General features: G+C 34.8%; 1 protein-coding gene across 14 annotated transcripts in view; it reads left to right on the top strand.

Moving 5' to 3' along the window:
* WDFY3 (WD repeat and FYVE domain containing 3) overlaps positions 1-17,979 on the top strand; it is a 276,232-nt gene that overhangs the window by 128,029 nt on the left and 130,224 nt on the right. For all 14 annotated transcript variants that reach the window (XM_027059971.2, XM_027059983.2, XM_027059961.2 and 11 more), the window contains 6 exons: positions 288-480; positions 1,718-1,904; positions 4,229-4,395; positions 9,634-10,101; positions 11,080-11,181; positions 13,256-13,449. In XM_027059971.2, the coding sequence (XP_026915772.1) occupies positions 288-480; positions 1,718-1,904; positions 4,229-4,395; positions 9,634-10,101; positions 11,080-11,181; positions 13,256-13,449 (1,311 nt within the window). The remainder of the gene's footprint in view (positions 1-287; positions 481-1,717; positions 1,905-4,228; positions 4,396-9,633; positions 10,102-11,079; positions 11,182-13,255; positions 13,450-17,979) is intronic.

Genomic DNA, 17,979 nt, shown 5'->3' on the forward strand with positions numbered 1-17,979 from the left:
TCTCTCTCTCTTTCTTTCTTTCTTTCTTTCTTTCTTTCTTTCTTTCTTTCAATGAGCTGATAAAAGTAGGGCTGGCTTACTGTTTTACCATAACACACTTCTAAATTATAGGTGTCTTTTTTAATGCTGCCTAAGGTAGAGAACCCATCATTGTGGCTTTAATGATATCACCTAATACTAACCCTGAACTCTCGGGGTTTTTAATCATCAGATGTAGTCCTTTTCTAGCTCCTCCCTTTACCCAACCATTCATTTATTTAAATACAGATATGTTTTGTGTTTTTTAGATCTTAGTGAAACTCTGCAGTTTTGTTTCTCCGGCGGAGGAGCTGGCTCAAAAAGATGATCTCCAGCTTTTATTCAGTGCAATAACCTCTTGGTGCCCTCCCTACAACCTGCCGTGGAGGAAGAGTGCTGGAGAAGTCCTTATGACCATATCCCGTCACGGTCTTAGTGTCAATGTAGTGAAGTATATTCATGGTGAATATTTCTTTATGTTCATTTTAGGAGCTCTACGTTTCTTCCAGTTTTCTCTTCTTCATATGATGACAGATTGCTTTTTATTTCTCAGTTCTCTAAAGGTTCTATTTTAAATTAAAAACTATATTTGCCAGGAGAAAAAAAAATATTCTTTGTGAGGCATTTCAAATGTGAGAAATTTTTATATGTTCCAAACAATAGATATATACAGACTTGAAATAATTTCATTGTCATGTAAATGTTTAATCATAATGTAAGTTCTGTGTCAGCCTATTCTTTCCTACTCTTCTATGAAAAAAAACTATATTTGAGATACTATAGTTTAAAGCTTTTCTGAAGATACTTCATAAATGGATAACTATGTATCCAATGTAGCATAAATGAAATTAGGTAGATTCTTCACCAGCACTAAGGAGAAATTATCCACTCTGTTCAAGTCCTATATAAGTGTCAGCTATAATGTCTTTATAGACATTTAAATGTCTAAATAGAAGACAATGTACCATCTCAAATACTTCACTTATTATATATTTTTTCCTGAAAATCCTTCAAAATAATTTTTAATACAACTTTTTTACTCACCTAACATCAGTCCTTCATTAAATGTTCTTGCCTCCATTTCTGTGTTAAATCTTTTTAGCCTTTGTTATATGACTCTGGGTTTTTTTAGACAAATAAATTTCATTACAGATATGAGAAAGTCTTTTTTGAAAAGCCTTCAATCCCCAATGTCAGTAAATAGGTACAACTTTGCTTTAAACGAGTAATAAGTAGTGCAAGCATAATTTAAAAAATTTTATTTCCCGAAGTATTTCTGTATTTCATTGTCCATATTCACTCTAATTTTAGCTTTTAAACTAGTTATGGATTTTTATTTTTAAACATAGAAGATAGGGTTTTTTTCTCTTTCTTTGACTATGCTAATATAAAAGCTCAAAAATGTCATTTGGCAGCATTTTGTTTAATGAAAAATATCCAAATATGGTGTAAAAACTAGATAAATGTCAACTATTTTCCAACATTTCCTGTTTTACCCTTTGTTTACTACTTAGAGGCAGAGCTTTTCCAATGAATATATATATCATATTTACTTTTAGAATGTGTAACATTTATCTTATAATATTTCATAGATTAATACTTAATGTTTCACTTAATGTTTTATTAAACACAGTTAAGAATCAAAATTTTCTTAAGCAATTGACATAAATAATATGTATTTAATTCTTAATTCTTACAGAAAAAGAATGTTTATCTACATGTGTTCAGAATATGCAGCAATCAGATGACCTGTCTCCCCTAGAAATTGTTGAAATGTTTGCTGGGCTTTCTTGTTTCCTCAAAGATTCCAGTGATGTTTCCCAAACTCTTTTGGATGATTTTCGGATATGGCAAGGATATAATTTCCTTTGTGATCTCTTGCTTAGGTAAAATCCCACAATTTAAGAACATATTTTAAATGTCTACTCAGTTTTTTTCATCATTGGGAACAGCGTGGTTTGGGGTTATGGAAAAAAAGGAATTAATGATTTAGTTAATGTATACTTTATCCCCTTGACTTTAATCACTTCTTTTTATTCCTGTTCTGTCAACAGAGTACAAAAAGTGAGTTTAAACTGACAAATGCGGGCTACAAACTTGGTGGAGTCAGTGGTTAGGTGTGAAAGTGTATGTACTCTTCGGTAGCTGAGGAAAAAGAGCTTAGGTGAACTAATGAACATCTTCGTAAAGTGTAAATGCTTCTCGCTTAGTTACATTTTTAGTATTTCTTACTATACCAATGGTTTATTAATGCAGTGAATGAGAATAATTATGTAGATTGAATGAAACCTTACAAATGTATATATAAAACAAAATGTTTCACTAGCCCCCTTTTCCACCCCAAATGTTTTATACATATCGTGGGAAAATGGCTGGTTGGAATTTTATTAGGAAGAAAATACTCATGCCTCATTAGTTGTTTTGGCTCTTTACTTACTTGTAAATCATTTGGTTTGTTGTAAGCCAGTACTATTTTGTAAACTCCTTATATGTAACACCAGTTTAATCCAGTTGCCAGTACTACTAGGCAACTTCCCAGAAGAGAATTTTGCATATATACCCTAATTTACAAAGGAGGACATAAAAGTTGATGAAATAAGCCTTTCACATTACTAGAGGGTGTTAATTGGTGTAATTCTCTGAGGACACAGGTTGGTCAGATATTATCAAGAGCCTCAAAAATGTCGATACTCTTGATAGAATAATTTCACTTATGTTTATTAATCCTAAAAATATAATTGTGAATATTGTAGGCAAAACTTTATGCATATTAATGATTCTGAATTCTGATTTCTGCTGGCCGTCCCCCGTCTCTCTCTCTCTCCCCAAATTTGTGGTTGGCTCTTCATGGCCGTTAAAAGAATATGTAAAGAGATTTTATATAAATGGAAGAGCATTTGTATTGACACTGGTAAATGGAAAAAACAGGTTATAAAATTCTTTATATGGTATAAAAATAACTACTACTAAGACCAAACTTTTTACAATAAAAAAGTACATAAACCATATCAAAATGTCTAAGTTATGAGCCTAAGCATATTTCTTTTCTACTTTTGTACATTCTCCAGCTTTATTAATTTTTTTTTGAAGTTTATTTATTTTCAGAGAAAGAGAGAAAGGGGGGAGGGGCAGAAAAAGAGGGAGAGAGAGAATCCCAAGTAGACTCCATGCTGTTAGTGCAGAGCTAGATGCAGGGCTCTGTTCCATGAACCTTGCTTGAGATCATGACCTGAGCTGAAATCAAGAGTCGGACACTTAACTGACTGAGCCACGCAGGTGCCCCTCTCCAGTTTTATTTTAATGAGAATAATTAGTTCTATTAGGAAGCCCCAGTAAATCTTACTCTTTAAAAAAGATAGTTTTGCACCCCAATTTGTGTTCTCAAGCCACAGTCAAGAAATAATTCCATAATGACTCCAAATGTTCTTTTAAAGAAACATTGTTTTAAAAAATTGTTAGACTCTAAGGACTATTTAATGTATTCTAATGAGTACCTGAATTAATTAATGAATACAGATAAAGACTTAAAACTTTCCAAGAAATTAATTTTTGAAAGTTAACTGAGAAATTGTCTTTGGAAAGAAATGGTTAATAAGATTTTTGGTTGTAAACAGTGAAACTTTATAACCTTGGAAATTTAGGAAACTTAAGAGAGATTTAATCTAATTCTTTATTTTGAAAAATTTTTTTTAACGTTTATTTATTTTTGAGACAGAGAGACAGAGCATGAACGGGGAAGGGTCAGAGAGAGGGAGACACAGAATCCGAAACAGGCTTCAGGCTCTGAGCTGTCAACACAGAGCCCGATACGGGGCTCGAACTCACAGACCGCGAGATCATGACCTGAGCCGAAGTCGGCCGCTTACTGACTGAGCCACCCAGGCGCCCCTAATTCTTTTATTTTGTAGATACTTTCTACCAAAGGCTAAAGTGAGCTATCTAAAATAACACTGTTAAATGTAAAATCAGCACTTATATATGAGGTCTTTAGACTATTTAATATAATTTGCTTTCATTATGGTGTAATGTCTTATAATAAAATTTATAGATTTTAAAAGATAGTATGTTTTTATATAGGAAAACTTGTACGATGAAACCTCTTGGAGTGCTTTATATATTATTGCATGTACAAATTGAAATTTTCTTTCTGTGTTAAATTTGAAAATACAACAAGAGAGAAAAAATATTTACTAAACCATACTTTTCCTAGATTGGAACAAGCAAAAGAAGCAGAATCCAAAGATGCCTTGAAAGATCTGGTTAATCTGATAACTTCCCTAACAACATATGGTGTCAATGAACTAAAACCAGCTGGTATTACCACAGGGGCACCCTTTCTATTGCCTGGATTTGCAGTACCTCAGCCTGCAGGCAAAGGTGAGTCCTTTTTTTTGTTTGTTATTTTCCCCTGTTTTGAGCCACTCAGAGAAACAGAGACAGAATAAATTAGTTTGACTTTGATTTCTCTTTATGGTACATGTGTAAAGGTAATATGCTGTTTTTCATTAGAGTTAATGGTTTCTTTATGGTGCAAGTTCTTAAGTGACAGTCTTTAGCAGATCAAATACTTCAAATATATATATATATATATATATATATATATATATATATATATATATACACACACACACACACACACGTACATACACATATATACACATATGTATATATAATGAAAATATTATAACATCAGTGAAATTTACATCTTAATATTTCATCTTAACATTCAAACAACAGTCAGAACATGCCTTTTTTGAACATTGGCATGCTAAAGCATTTCCAATTTACATGGTTGGAACTTGAGTAACATGCTGATTGCCATGTTTTTCTCTAGAAGATATAAACAGAAAGCATGAGGTACAAGTGCTTATATTGTAAAACTGAGCAATGTAGGTATAAAGAAGTTATATTATTTCTTTCAGGTCAGAGAATGAATTTTATAGTTCAGATTTCCTAACTTTGACTCCTTATCTAGTGATTCTTTTACTAAGAAACCTTGTTTAGTTAATAACATTTAGTTACCTAAGAGTGCAAGCTAGTTTTACTGTTTATTTATTTTTTTAATAAAAAATATTTTTTTTAATGTTTATTTCTGGGAGACAGAGTACAAACAGGGAGGGGCAGAGAGAGAGGGAGACACAGAATCTGAAACAGGCTCCAGGCTCCAAGCTGTCAGCACAGAGCCTGACACGGGGCTCAAACCCACAATGTGGGGGATCATGACATGGGTTGAAGTCAGATGCTTAACCGACTGAGCCACGCAAGTGCCCTATTTATTTTAAATGCATAACAAATGTTATGGAATATAGTAAGCCTCAAGGCCTCTCATAGTTTCTTTCCTGTGATTGTCACTAAATATTCAATATAGTTATGATATTTGGGCATAAAATTTAGCCAGAAGATATCAACATGTGTGATTGTTTAAATTCCACAGTATGTTATCTATGTATTTTATGACATAGAAGTCAATGGTTATAAATTTTTTTCTTTAGTGAGAATAAATGGATATACTAGAAAGTTCTAAATTTAATTCGCTGGAGAAAATTCTACTGAAAAGTCATGACTTAGGTTGGAGTTGTCAGACAGACTTCCTACAGTGACTTGTCCTGTCAGTCTGTAGGTTGTACAGAACTCTTCAAGTGAGTCTTTGTGCAGTAAGTAGAAATCCAGGCATATCTTACTGAGTAGTTAAGCGTTTCATTTTATTTAATTATTAAGAAAAAAATAGGACTCTCAAAAAACTTCTGATTTACAGACTGTAGCTTGATTATTCTACAACTATTTGAGTTAATTTAAAAATATTTCACAGTATTCTTCCAATTTTAAACTTTATTATTGTTTCACTTGGTTAATCCGATCATGATAGTGGTATAATAGCTGGTTATATTCGCATAACTTTGCAATGAGAGAATTAATGCAGCAAAATTAACCTTCCTCGTATGTCTGCCTTATATTGTCCCATCTGTAACTGGGATAGTAAAATACATAACCTTGCAGGGTTAACTGTGAGAACCCAGTGACCTAATGTGAACGAAAGCAAGGTTAACTAGAAAGGACAGTGCCCTAAGAATCAGAATTCATATGATTGTGAGTTATCTAACCTTTCTAAATATCACTTTCTTCATCAGAAAAATTAATATAATATTCTATAAAATGAATGGATCAGGATAGATCATTTTGAGTTTCAGTTATAACTCAAAAGATAGCTATATCCCATGGCCTGCATTGTAGGGTTATTGTGCTGACTAAAGGAGATAGCTCTATTCACATAAAGAGAGTATGGAATGTCTTTTTTCTCTGGTCAATAGTTGAGACATAATTGGCATATATTAAAATTTGTCAATTTTTAGTGTCGAATCTCATGCATTTTCATAAAGGCATATGGTTGTGCAATCACCACCATAATCATGATATGGAATATGCCCACCCTTCTAAAAATTTACTTGTTTCCCTTTCCATTCAGTCCCTGCTTTCCCACCAACTTGCTAGCAACCATTGATCTCCTTTGGTGTTGCCCTTTCTAGAATTTCATAAACTGGAGTCATAGAGTATGTAGTTTTTTGTATTTGGCTTCTTTCACTTTTGTGATTCATTCATATTATTTCATGTATCTGAAGTTCCTTTTTTGGATAGTATTTCATTTGGATATGTCACAATTTGTTTACCCATTCACCAATTGACAGCATTTATTTAACTATCATGAATAAAGCTACTGTGAACATTTATATGAAGCAAGTCTTTGTGGGGACATATATTTTCATTTCTTTGGGGTAAATACCAAGCAGTAGAATTGCTGGGTCATATGGTAAATGAATATTTAACTTTACAAGAAACTGCCAGACTGTTTTCTGAAGTACTCACACCAACAATGTAAGAAAATTTGCTTTACATTCTCAGCAGCACTAATGGTGTTAGTCTTTTTAATTTAGGTAATCTAGTGAGTATGTAGTAGTATCTAGTTGTGTTTTCTAATTTACATTTTTCTAAATGATTTTGAGCATCTTTTAATGTGTTATTTGCCATTTGTATCTCTACTTGGGTTCAGATCTCTGTTTCCAGTGTTTGATAGGATTGTTCATCCTGGGATTTTAAGAGTTCTTTAGATATTCTGGATAAATCGTTTATAAGATATATGTATTTTTTGTGTTATAGTATGTTTTCCCGATCTTAACTTGGCCTTTTTTTCTTAGTGGCATCTTTAGAAGAATGTAACTTTTAATTTTGATAAAGTCCAGTTTATCATTTTAAAAATATTTTGTAGGGAGGCACTTGGGTGGCTCAGTTGGTGAAGTGTCCAACTTTAGCTCGGGTCATGATCTCACAGTTCTTGGGTTTGACCCTCACATTGAGTTCTCTGCTGTCATCGTGGAGCCTAGAACCTGCTTTGGATCCTCTGTCTCCCTCTCTCTCTGCCCTTCCCCAGCTCGTGCATACGTGTTCGCTCGCGCGCTCTCTCTCTCTCTCTCAAAAATAAATAAACATTAAAAAAAATATTTTTTAGGTTTGACCTCAGATTGAAAAAATGTTACTTAACCCCAAATCCGTAAAATTTGTGTTTTCTTCTAGGAGTTTCATATTTTGATTCTTATATCAACATCTGTGATGCATTTTAAGTTAATATTTGTATATGGCAGGGAATACAGTTTTTTTCTTCCAGTATGGGTATCCAAGACCTTTTGTTGAAAAGACCATGTATAGGGTGCCTGGGTGGCTCAGTCAGTTAAGCGTCCGACTCTTGATTTTGGCTCAGGCCATGATCTCATGGTTTGTGAGATCGAGCCCCATGTGCGGCTCTGTGCTGATGGCATAGAGCCTGCTTGGAATTCTGTCTCTCCTCCTCTCTTCCTCTCCCTCCCTCTCTCTCTACCTCTCTCTCTCAAAATAAAAAAAAGGGGGGGGGAAGACCATGTACAAACATATATCTGGGATTCTTTTTCAGTTCTGCTCCATGGATCAATGTGTGTCTGTTCTTAAGCCAAAACTATAATTTCTTGGTTACTGTATCTTTTTTTTCTTTTTACTGTATCTTTAAAATAAGTCTTAGAGTCATTTTAAATTGTCTAATTTTGTCTTTCTTTTTCAAAATCACTTTGGCTTTTCTATATCCTTTGAACTCCATATAAATTTAATCATGTCAAATTTTGAAAACAAAAAACAAAAGCCTGAGACTGAGAGTTGACTGAGAATACTTAGAATGTAAATCAACTTGGGGAGAATTGACATCTTAACAATACTAAATCTTCCAATCCTTTTCATTTTTTAAAGAATGTCCACGCCAGGGGGCACCTGGGTGGCTCAGTCAGTTGAGCTTCCAACTTCAGCTCAGGTCATGATCTCGTGGTCCATGAGTTCAAGCCCCACATCGGGCTCTGTGCTGACTCCTCAGACCTGGAGCCTGCTTCTGATTTTGTGTCTCCCTCTCTCTCTGCCCTTCCCCCGCTCACTCTCTGTCTCTCAAAAATAAATAAACGTTAAAATATATATATGTATACATACTAAAAAGAATGTCCAAGCCAGGATTAGTTTTTCTAGTTCTGTGTTTATCTTCTTTTTAGTTTTTTTTTTTATGTTTTAAGTTTATTTATTTATTTTGAGAGAAAGAGCACAAGTGGAGGAGGAACAGGAGGGAGGAGAGAGAGAGAATCCCAAGCAGGCTCCATACTGTCAGCACAGAGCCTGATGACGTGGGGCTCAAATTCACGAACCTTGAGATCATGACCTGAGCCGAAACTGAGCCACGAGGCGTCCCTGTTTGTCTTCATTTAAAAATCCAGCTTTTTCTTTAAGGCACTATGTTAATTTCTTGACACTATGTTAATTTTTTGGTCATTTAACAAATGACCTATACTTCTAATAGTTGTAGGGCTGGGGACAGTTTTTAGAGGCAAACAGTTGTTTTCAGGTGCTTCGCATACTTTCTATGTTAATTTCTGTATAATTATTTTTACTAATTTGCCTCACAAGAGCCATGTATACAGATTTTTTTTAAGTTGGTGTGTTTGAAAACCAGATGTTTAAAAATACAGCTAATAGCTAGCCATAAATTGCTTTAAGAAACATATATGTAAAGAAATTGCACTTCTAGCTTGAAAACAAAATAAATTTTCAAATTAAAATTTATGGAGGTTCTAGTGTAGTAATTATAAAGGGAAAACTGGAACTTAGAGAATTTTCAGACCCCTGTTTTCCTGCCTGCATTCTTGCTGCTCTCTGGCCTCCGGCTTCAGGCTAAAGGTTTTTTCTTGAGAGGTAACTGTTCTTACAGACAAGGTCTGTCTTGCAGATAATAAGTGAAATCCCTGCACATTTCCAAATTCTGAAGCCTGGGCTTACATAACATGCTTTATTCTCTGTAACAGTCTAACGTTTCAACATCTACTATTCTTGAATTGGAATATTCATAATGATGCATTAAAAGTTTAATCAGTATTGTTATTTTTAATGAAATGACTGAAGCTAATTAGTAGGTAATTTAAGAATTTTTGTGAAAATGGGATGTGTTCTTAGTAAATAGTTAATAAATATTACAATTTGTGATCTGTTTAAATAGACTAGTTTGCCACGATTTAAAATGTCACATAGTACCTACTTTTGTGTTCTTGTTTTCCATTTTAGGTCACAGTGTGAGAAACATCCAAGCCTTTGCAGTTCTTCAGAATGCATTTTTAAAAGCAAAAACCAACTTCCTTGCCCAAATCATTCTTGATGCCATCACAAATATTTACATGGCTGACAATGCCAATTACTTCATCCTGGAGTCACAGCACACACTGTCACAGTTTGCAGAAAAGATTTCTAAGCTCCCAGAAGTACAAAGCAAATACTTTGAGATGCTGGAGTTTGTTGTTTTTAGCTTGAATTATATCCCTTGTAAAGAACTCATTAGCGTTAGCATCCTCTTAAAATCTAGCTCTTCTTACCACTGTAGCATTATTGCAATGAAGACGCTTCTTAAGTTTACACGACATGACTACATATTTAAAGATGTGTTCAGGGAGGTGGGCCTTCTGGAGGTCATGGTAAACCTTTTGCACAAATATGCTGCTCTCTTGAAGGATCCAACTCAGGCACTAAATGAACAAGGTAAAGCATTTTTCATTCACTTTTTATGATAAAAGGGTTTGGGCAGCATGTTTTGTTCATGTTTTGCCATTTATTTGGCTATAGATTTGAATGACTTACTCATCTGCATTGTGATATCCTTGCAAATAATTCACACAGTTAACTTGTTCATTCAACCTCTGTTAGGGAATTGGGAAGGAGCAGGGGCCATTGTAGTAGAAAATAATTTATGGTAAAAATTAAGGGAAACATGGTCCACATGACTCATGGCTGCTACTTTCTGCTTCTAAGAGGGAATTTAAAAAGCTCCTAGAAAGATTTGGAAAGTTTAGGTACCTCAAAATGTTTTTGATTACAGAGAACAAAAAAATATATATCTTTTTAGTCATGTTATGTATATACACATGTATTATTATTTAGGTACCGTAAATTTGATATTTTTCATCCTTTCTAATAAATCTAATAAAAGCATAGCAGTTTCTGGCATTTAAGTATTAAATATGTTGAATTAATATAGTTTGAATAGATGCACTATTCATAAACTTTTCTTTCTCTTTGGTGCCTTAAAATCTAGCATCCTCTTGTTAACTGCTTTGATTAGGAAAACGTTTGTGAGAAAAATACTTTTAACTTTGGCATCCCCCCTTTTTTTAAGTTTTTATTTGAATTCCAGTTAACATATAGTGTTATATCAGTTTCAGGTGAATGATCTAGTGACTCAGCAATTCCATATATCACCCAGTGTTGACATTTTCCTTTTTAATATTTGTTAGACAGTTGTAACTTTCTAGCCACACCAAAATAAAACCTGTGAACACTGATTTTGACTTTATTTTGGTAGCTGGTGGACATGTGTATCATTTTTAAAGGTTGCATTATATCAATTGCATTAGTGGTAAAAGTGAATATTAAAGAAACAATTAAATTATCAAAAACCTGAATCAAAAACAAAATAAGCATACAACTTTTGTGATTTGAACCTTTGATCCTTTTTCCTAGGGGACTCAAGAAATAATAGTTCAGTTGAAGACCAAAAACACCTGGCTTTGTTGGTTATGGAGACCTTGACAGTGCTGCTTCAAGGATCAAACACAAATGCAGGTGACTAGCCAGGCTACTAGCAAATGCTTTCAGAGAGTGTTCTCTCTGATTTTATCTTCTCTAATGATTTTTGCTTCTGAAATGTCCTTATCACTTATAGAAAAAACTATTGATTCAGTGATGGTTCCATCCTATGTAGAAATGCAAGACTTTCAACCTTTATAAGTCTATTGACAAAGTATGTAACATTATTATTATTTCAAAATATGTTCTTATATTTTATTGCTGTTTATAGTATGCCTTGTTTTTGAAATAGTTTGTTTTTTTTATTTACATATTATACTCTTAGTTGAATGGCTTTGCTTATTTTCCAAAATATCTGTTCTCTATGATGACTTTCTTAATTTTTAGTAATTCAACTTAAAGTATTATAATGTTACATCTTTAAGGAAGTATTGAAAAGTGATTCTCTAATAAAACTTGCCTCTCCCAGGTAAAATGGATTTATTAAGTCTTTATCTTCGGCCTCAACTTCTCTTCAGTTCTTTTCTGCCCATCATTGACAGTCCACTTGTATTTGTAAAATACCACTCTTGCTCTTAAAAATAGATTACTTGAAATTTTAGCCAACATCAGAAATCTCTCAGGCAACAATGTCAATACAGTTCGAGAAGAGTATTGGGAAGATGAATCGAGATGAATAGGCTGGGTTCAGATCATAGAGAGCCTTTTAGGTCATGCCAAGGAAATGTGAATTGTATTTTAAGTATTATGGGAAGCCACAAATGGATGAATGAGTGAGCGAACAAATAAGTGAGCTAGGGAACACATGCATGTCTATTTGCCTGAGTATGCAAAGGAACTCAATATTCAACATATTTAATATGTATTGTGTGTCCCAGGCACCATGCTAAGTGTTAGAGATACAAAGATGATTCTTGCCCTGAAGGAATTACCACTGGATAGAAAAAGATGTAAACATGTAATTATATGTCATTACTTAAATACAGTTTTAGCAAATGCCAAAACAGAGTTGAATGAATTCAGTAGGTCATTTAAGAACGATATTACTAACTATGTGATCTTGGGCACATAGTGCTTTGCTCACAGTTAAGTGTTCAGAAAATAATAGCCATTATGATTATGTAATGCGGACTAACTGGCCACCTGGAAGTAAATACATGGCTTTCCGTGTGCTAAACCTCAGCACATGACTTTAACGCTCACTTCTTACAAAGTTTGAAAAGAGAAAGTCATTAAGTTGAGAGGACAGTGGCTGCTACAGCAAAATACACTGACATCTTTTCACTCAGGAAACATTTATAAAAATACAGACTTGGAGGAAATCCCAAGTTTAATGGGGACCAAACATATAACCAAATAATACTAAACTGTTTGATATAAGTTATTGTAATAGTGGCATATACCAGGTACTCTAAAAGCATAAAGCTTTAAAGCTGGGCTATTTTAGGTATCAATCCTGTTCTGACACTTGCTAGCTGTGTGAATTTGGCCATGTTACTTAACTTCTGTATGTCTCATTTCCTCATCTGTATAACAGGGGATGAAGAATCAATCTACAAGGCTTTGGAGCAGTACAGTGATTTCTTTTTATTATAGAGTTTGTCTTTTTTTATTCGTGTGCTCTACTTACTTGAAAAGTTTGGTTCCTTGCAATGTTACTCATTGTAGAATAATGTATTCCACTCCTTTCTTGCTACTATTTTGAATGTCTCATTCAGTTTAAATCTCATTTATTTGGGCTATTGTTCCTATGAGAGCTTTTTACACAAATTGATTTCCATTATTGTTCAGCTTAAAGCCTTTACATAAAAATATTGGGTCTCGTTGGAGGCTACCTGTGGAATTTCTGTATGTTCTAGATTTGGAGAATGTGAACATGGTGAACATATTAGGGTGTTATTCTTGCATTAAAGACATCTAGAGAGGATTTGGTTATGCCTTTGCTGACATCCCACAGTGCAGTTTTGTGTTGAATTTAAAAGGGGAAATGGTTGGGTGCATCTTATTTGCATTCTTTTGAGTTACTCTTCCTACAAAAAGAATTTTAATTCATCTGATTTGTCTTAGAATGTTTTAAGTTAGCCCATGTTGTTCCTTTTTCTCTTTCAAGGAATTTTCCGGGAATTTGGAGGTGCGAGATGTGCACATAATATCGTGAAGTACCCTCAGTGCCGGCAGCATGCCCTGATGATTATCCAGCAGTTGGTGCTGTCCCCAAACGGGGAGGATGACATGGGCACTCTCCTGGGGTTAATGCACTCAGCCCCACCGACAGAATTGCAGTTGAAGACCGACATTTTAAGGGTAAGTTGAATAACCGTGTTGTTACTATTCTTACTGTTCTTTTACTGTTAATATCTGTGGTTATTTTTTAATAACTTAAAGCTATCCTAAGCTATTCCTGTAGTTTTTCTTCAAGTCTAATAATATGCCAAAATCATAGTCATAGAAGAAAAGCCAGTATCTTCTCTGGCCTCCAGGGTCCTCAGGATTCTGTCTCCTTCCCCTCTGACATCCTTTCCTCACACCCTTCCCCCATTCCTGGCACAGACATCACAGGTCGTATATCTACCTTCTAGAATCATATATTTCCTTCATTAACTTTTGCTTTATGCAATGAATTTCTCAGGAATAAGTTTATTTTTTTCTTTGTGCTGTGTACATTTCATCCTGTTTTGATAGTTGTTTTGAAAATGAATTTTATTTTATTAAAAAAATATTTTTAACATTTATTAATTTTTTTTGAGAGCGAGAGAGAGAGTGTGCATGCCAGAGCAAGCAGGGAAGGGACAGAGAGGGAGAGAGTGAGAATCTGAAGCAGGCTCTGCACTGTCAGCACTGAGCCCAACGCAGGGCTCTATCCCACGACTGTGAGAGCATGACATCAGGAGTCAGATGCTCAACCGACTGAGCCACCCAAGCACCACTATGCATTTTATTTTAAAACACAATTAATCTGAGCACAACTCACAGACAAGAAGGAATTTACACATGTCAATATTTAGGAACATTTGTATGTCAGAAAGGATTGTTTAGAAAAAAATAAGTGCCTTCAAATGATGTTAAGGTTGTCAGCTTTTTAAACATAACGTTTTCCTTCTTTCTTGGTACCTTTTTAATTGGGTTTGTAAAACATTAGTAGATAGAGTTACCAAGAAGTAAGTAGCTGACCTGTAACTTTAAGGCAGCGTTGTTCTGGTAAATGGTAATAACTCTTAGACTGGAGCAGGGTTGAGGGGGGTGCCCCTAATGTGTCGCATTTATTGACTTCCATGATGTGACTACTGCCACGGTGACCTGTTTCAGGCAATTAATGTGTTACTGAATGTGGATTGGGAAGAGACACACAATAGCACCCCATTGTAAAGTATCTTAAGAATACAGGTAATAGGGGCACCTGGGTGGCTCAGTCAGTTAAGTGTCTGACTCTTGATTTTGGCTCAGGTCACAATCTCACAGTTTGGGACATCAGTCGCTGTGTTGGGCTGTGTGTGACAGCTTGGAGCCTGCTTGGGATTCTCTTTCTCCCTCTCTATGACCCTTCTACACACCCCCACGGCACCTTATTGTCTCTTGCTGTCTCAAAAATAAATAAACATTAAAAAAATAAAGGGGCGCCTGGCTGGCTCAGTCGGTTGAGCATTCGACTTCGGTTCAGGTCATGATCTCACGGCTCATCAGTTCGAGCCCCGCGTCAGGCTCTGTGCTGACAGCTCGGAGCCTGGAGCCTGCTTCAGATTCTGTGTCTCCCTCTCTCTCTGCCCCTCCCCCGCTCATGCTCTGTCTCTCTCTCTCTCTCTCTCAAAAATAAACACTCCAAAAAAAAAATTTTTTTTAACAAATAAATTAATTAAAAAAAGAGTACAGGTAATAGTAAAATATAGAAAATAAGTAGGAAGTGATGAGTTTTGAGTATTTACTTTTAGTTTGTTTTTAAAATAATTTATTCAGGGGTGCCTGGGTGGCTCAGTCGGTTAAGTGTCTGACTTCAGCTCAGGTCATGATCTCACAGTCTGTGGGTTCGAGCCCCGCATCAGGCTCTGTGCTGACAGCTCAGAGCCTGGAGCCTGCTTCGGATTCTGTGTCTCCCTCTCTCTCTGACCCTCCCCTGTTCATGCTCTGTCTCTCTCTGTCTCAAAACTAAATAAAAATATTTAAATAAATAAATTAATTAAGCAATTTAGTTGTAAGTTATAGACCTTAATTTTTAATTATGGCTATGTTTTAACAACTAGCACATAAAATTCCAAAAATAGAACACTTGCCTTTCAAGAGCCAGTATGAGCTGGCTCTAACATTCCACTGCTTCGAGGACAGGAGGGAGTGTGGGGTGAGGAGGATTGGGAGGACCTCGATTTCAATTCCCATTTTCACTGCATTCAGAACCGCCTCTTGGTGCCTCTGTTCAGCTGACACAACCACAGACCTATTTAATTTGTAATTATTGGGGCAGAAACCCAAAATTCTGTATGTAGTATTTTATGATTCTATCAATGCACAAATTTGAATTATATGCATTATGTTTATTGCAGATTCATATGTAGCTGATGATTGTGTCTAACCACCACCTACCATCAACATTTCATTGTATCTTTAGGGTTTGCTCCTTACCATTAATTATTGACTTCAGCAGCATATTAGATTATTACCAGTATTTGAAAATTTTCAAATACTGAGATTATGCTGTGATGATGTCAGGAGTGCCAGGAGAGTACCAGTTTTGAGGTAGTAGGAGATGAACTTATCCAGAAGTATGTGATACAGACTACTGGACTGAGGACTTTTGGACTCAGTCAATTGTTTTTCTAACGCTTAAGCCTAATTCTAACCTGTGATACGGTTTTCTGAATATTACTTTACCTCTGAACTCACCCTTCCTTCTATATACAATAATACTTGTACTGTTTCCCCAGTGTGTTTTTAAAGATGACGACGGTCATGGGCTTATATCAGGCACTTTGTTAACGCTTTTGCAGGTACTTCCTGTGGAGAAAGTTATCGTTACTACCCTTATACAAGCGAAAACCCAGGCACAGAAAGATTAAGTGGCTGACTGTAGTAAAACATTTTGTAACGTTGGAGTCAGAATTTCAACCCGAGCATTCTGACTGTAGCCCTTGCATTTAGTCTCCAGGCTAGATTATAAAATGTTTAAAAGTAAAAAAAGTTACAAAATATTATGGTCATATGAGTTGATATTGCAAGTGTAAGTACAGTTTATTAAATTTGACAAGGTGTGGAAACTATACTATCAGATCCTATTATAATGGAAATTTATTGGCAGAATAATGGAAGGAATACATTGTACTTTAGAATTTTATTTATATATACAGATTGTATATTTTAAAATAATTAAGGCATAGTTATATATAATTTCTGTAGTATATTTTGAAAGGGTAATTATATGTATTAATATTTACCATTTCTCTTCTTCAAATACCATTAGAAATGGGAGACATTTTAATAAAATGACCTTTTCAAGAATAATGATTGGAAAGGTTGTAAACTGCGTGTTAGGTAGTATTAAATATCCTTGGTGTTCCAGCGGCTGAAACAGAGTGAAAAGGAGCCCATGTGTCAGCACAGATTTCAGATTGTTGTTTGAGGCAGTAAGTGGCATGATTAGGTGCACGAGTAGGGGCATCATTGCACCTGGGTTTATATCCCCTCATTGCCATTGTGTAAGCTGTAAAATTTTTGGCAAGTTATTTAACCGTGTTGAACCACATTTTAACTGGATAGTAATAGTGCCTAGCACACAGCATTATGGAGAGGTTTAAATAAGATAGTACACAACTGAAAGAAGTGCCTTGTACATATTAAGAGCCCACAAAATGTTAGGCAGTTTTATAATGTGTTATTTTTAATATTAAACTAAGTTAAAAAGTGTGGTAGTTCAGAGAAAAATAGTTCTAAAAGATTGTTTTACTTGTTTGACCTTCAGGTTTTATTTCATAGTACTTAGAGCTATTCTGGGCAAGAGCATGCTTTCAGCTATCAGACTCTAATTCACTTTGCAGGAGAGTCTGTCTAATAAGTCCTTTGAAGTGACTCCTCTTTCCAAAGTATCAGGATATGGTCACTTTATATGAGTTGAAATACTTCTGGTTTTGGCTGCCCTGATTTCTGATCCTTTCTAGAATAAATCAGTTTGCATACATACACAGTTATAAATGTTCGTGATTGTGTAAAATTATACTAGAATGTGTATTTTATTTATTTAATACAATTACTTTGTAAATATCACTGAATTTACTGACATCATTATCCATCAAAGACATAGGAAAACTTTTCCATCAGGATTTGGGTGTAGCCTTATTCTATCAAAAGAAATATGTGACAGTGTTTCCTAAAATTATCTCTTGCCTTTAATACATCTCTTAATTGAAGTGTAATTAATACAGTGTTAAATTAGTTTCAGGTGTACAATATAATGATTCAACAATTCTATACATTACTCAGTGCTCATCACTATAAGTGTAGTCTTAATTCTTTTCACCTGTTTCACCCATCCCCCCCCACCTCCCCTCTGGCAACTACCAGTTTATTCTATTTGAGTCTCTTTTTGTTGTGTCTTTTTTTTCTTGTTTGTTTGCTTGCTTTCTTAAATTCCATGAATTATGGTATTTGTCTTTCTCTAACTTATTTCACTTAGCATTATACCCTTTAGATCCATTCATGTTGTTGCAAATGGAAAGATATTCTTTTTTATGACTAATATTCCATTACATATATACACACCACATCTTATTTATCCATTCAACTATTGATGGACACTTGGGTTGCTCCCATATGTTGGCTGTTGCAAATAATGCTGTGGTAAACACAGGGGTA

The sequence above is a fragment of the Acinonyx jubatus genome, chromosome B1, assembly GCF_027475565.1.
Source record: "Acinonyx jubatus isolate Ajub_Pintada_27869175 chromosome B1, VMU_Ajub_asm_v1.0, whole genome shotgun sequence".
NCBI lineage: Eukaryota > Metazoa > Chordata > Mammalia > Carnivora > Felidae > Acinonyx > Acinonyx jubatus.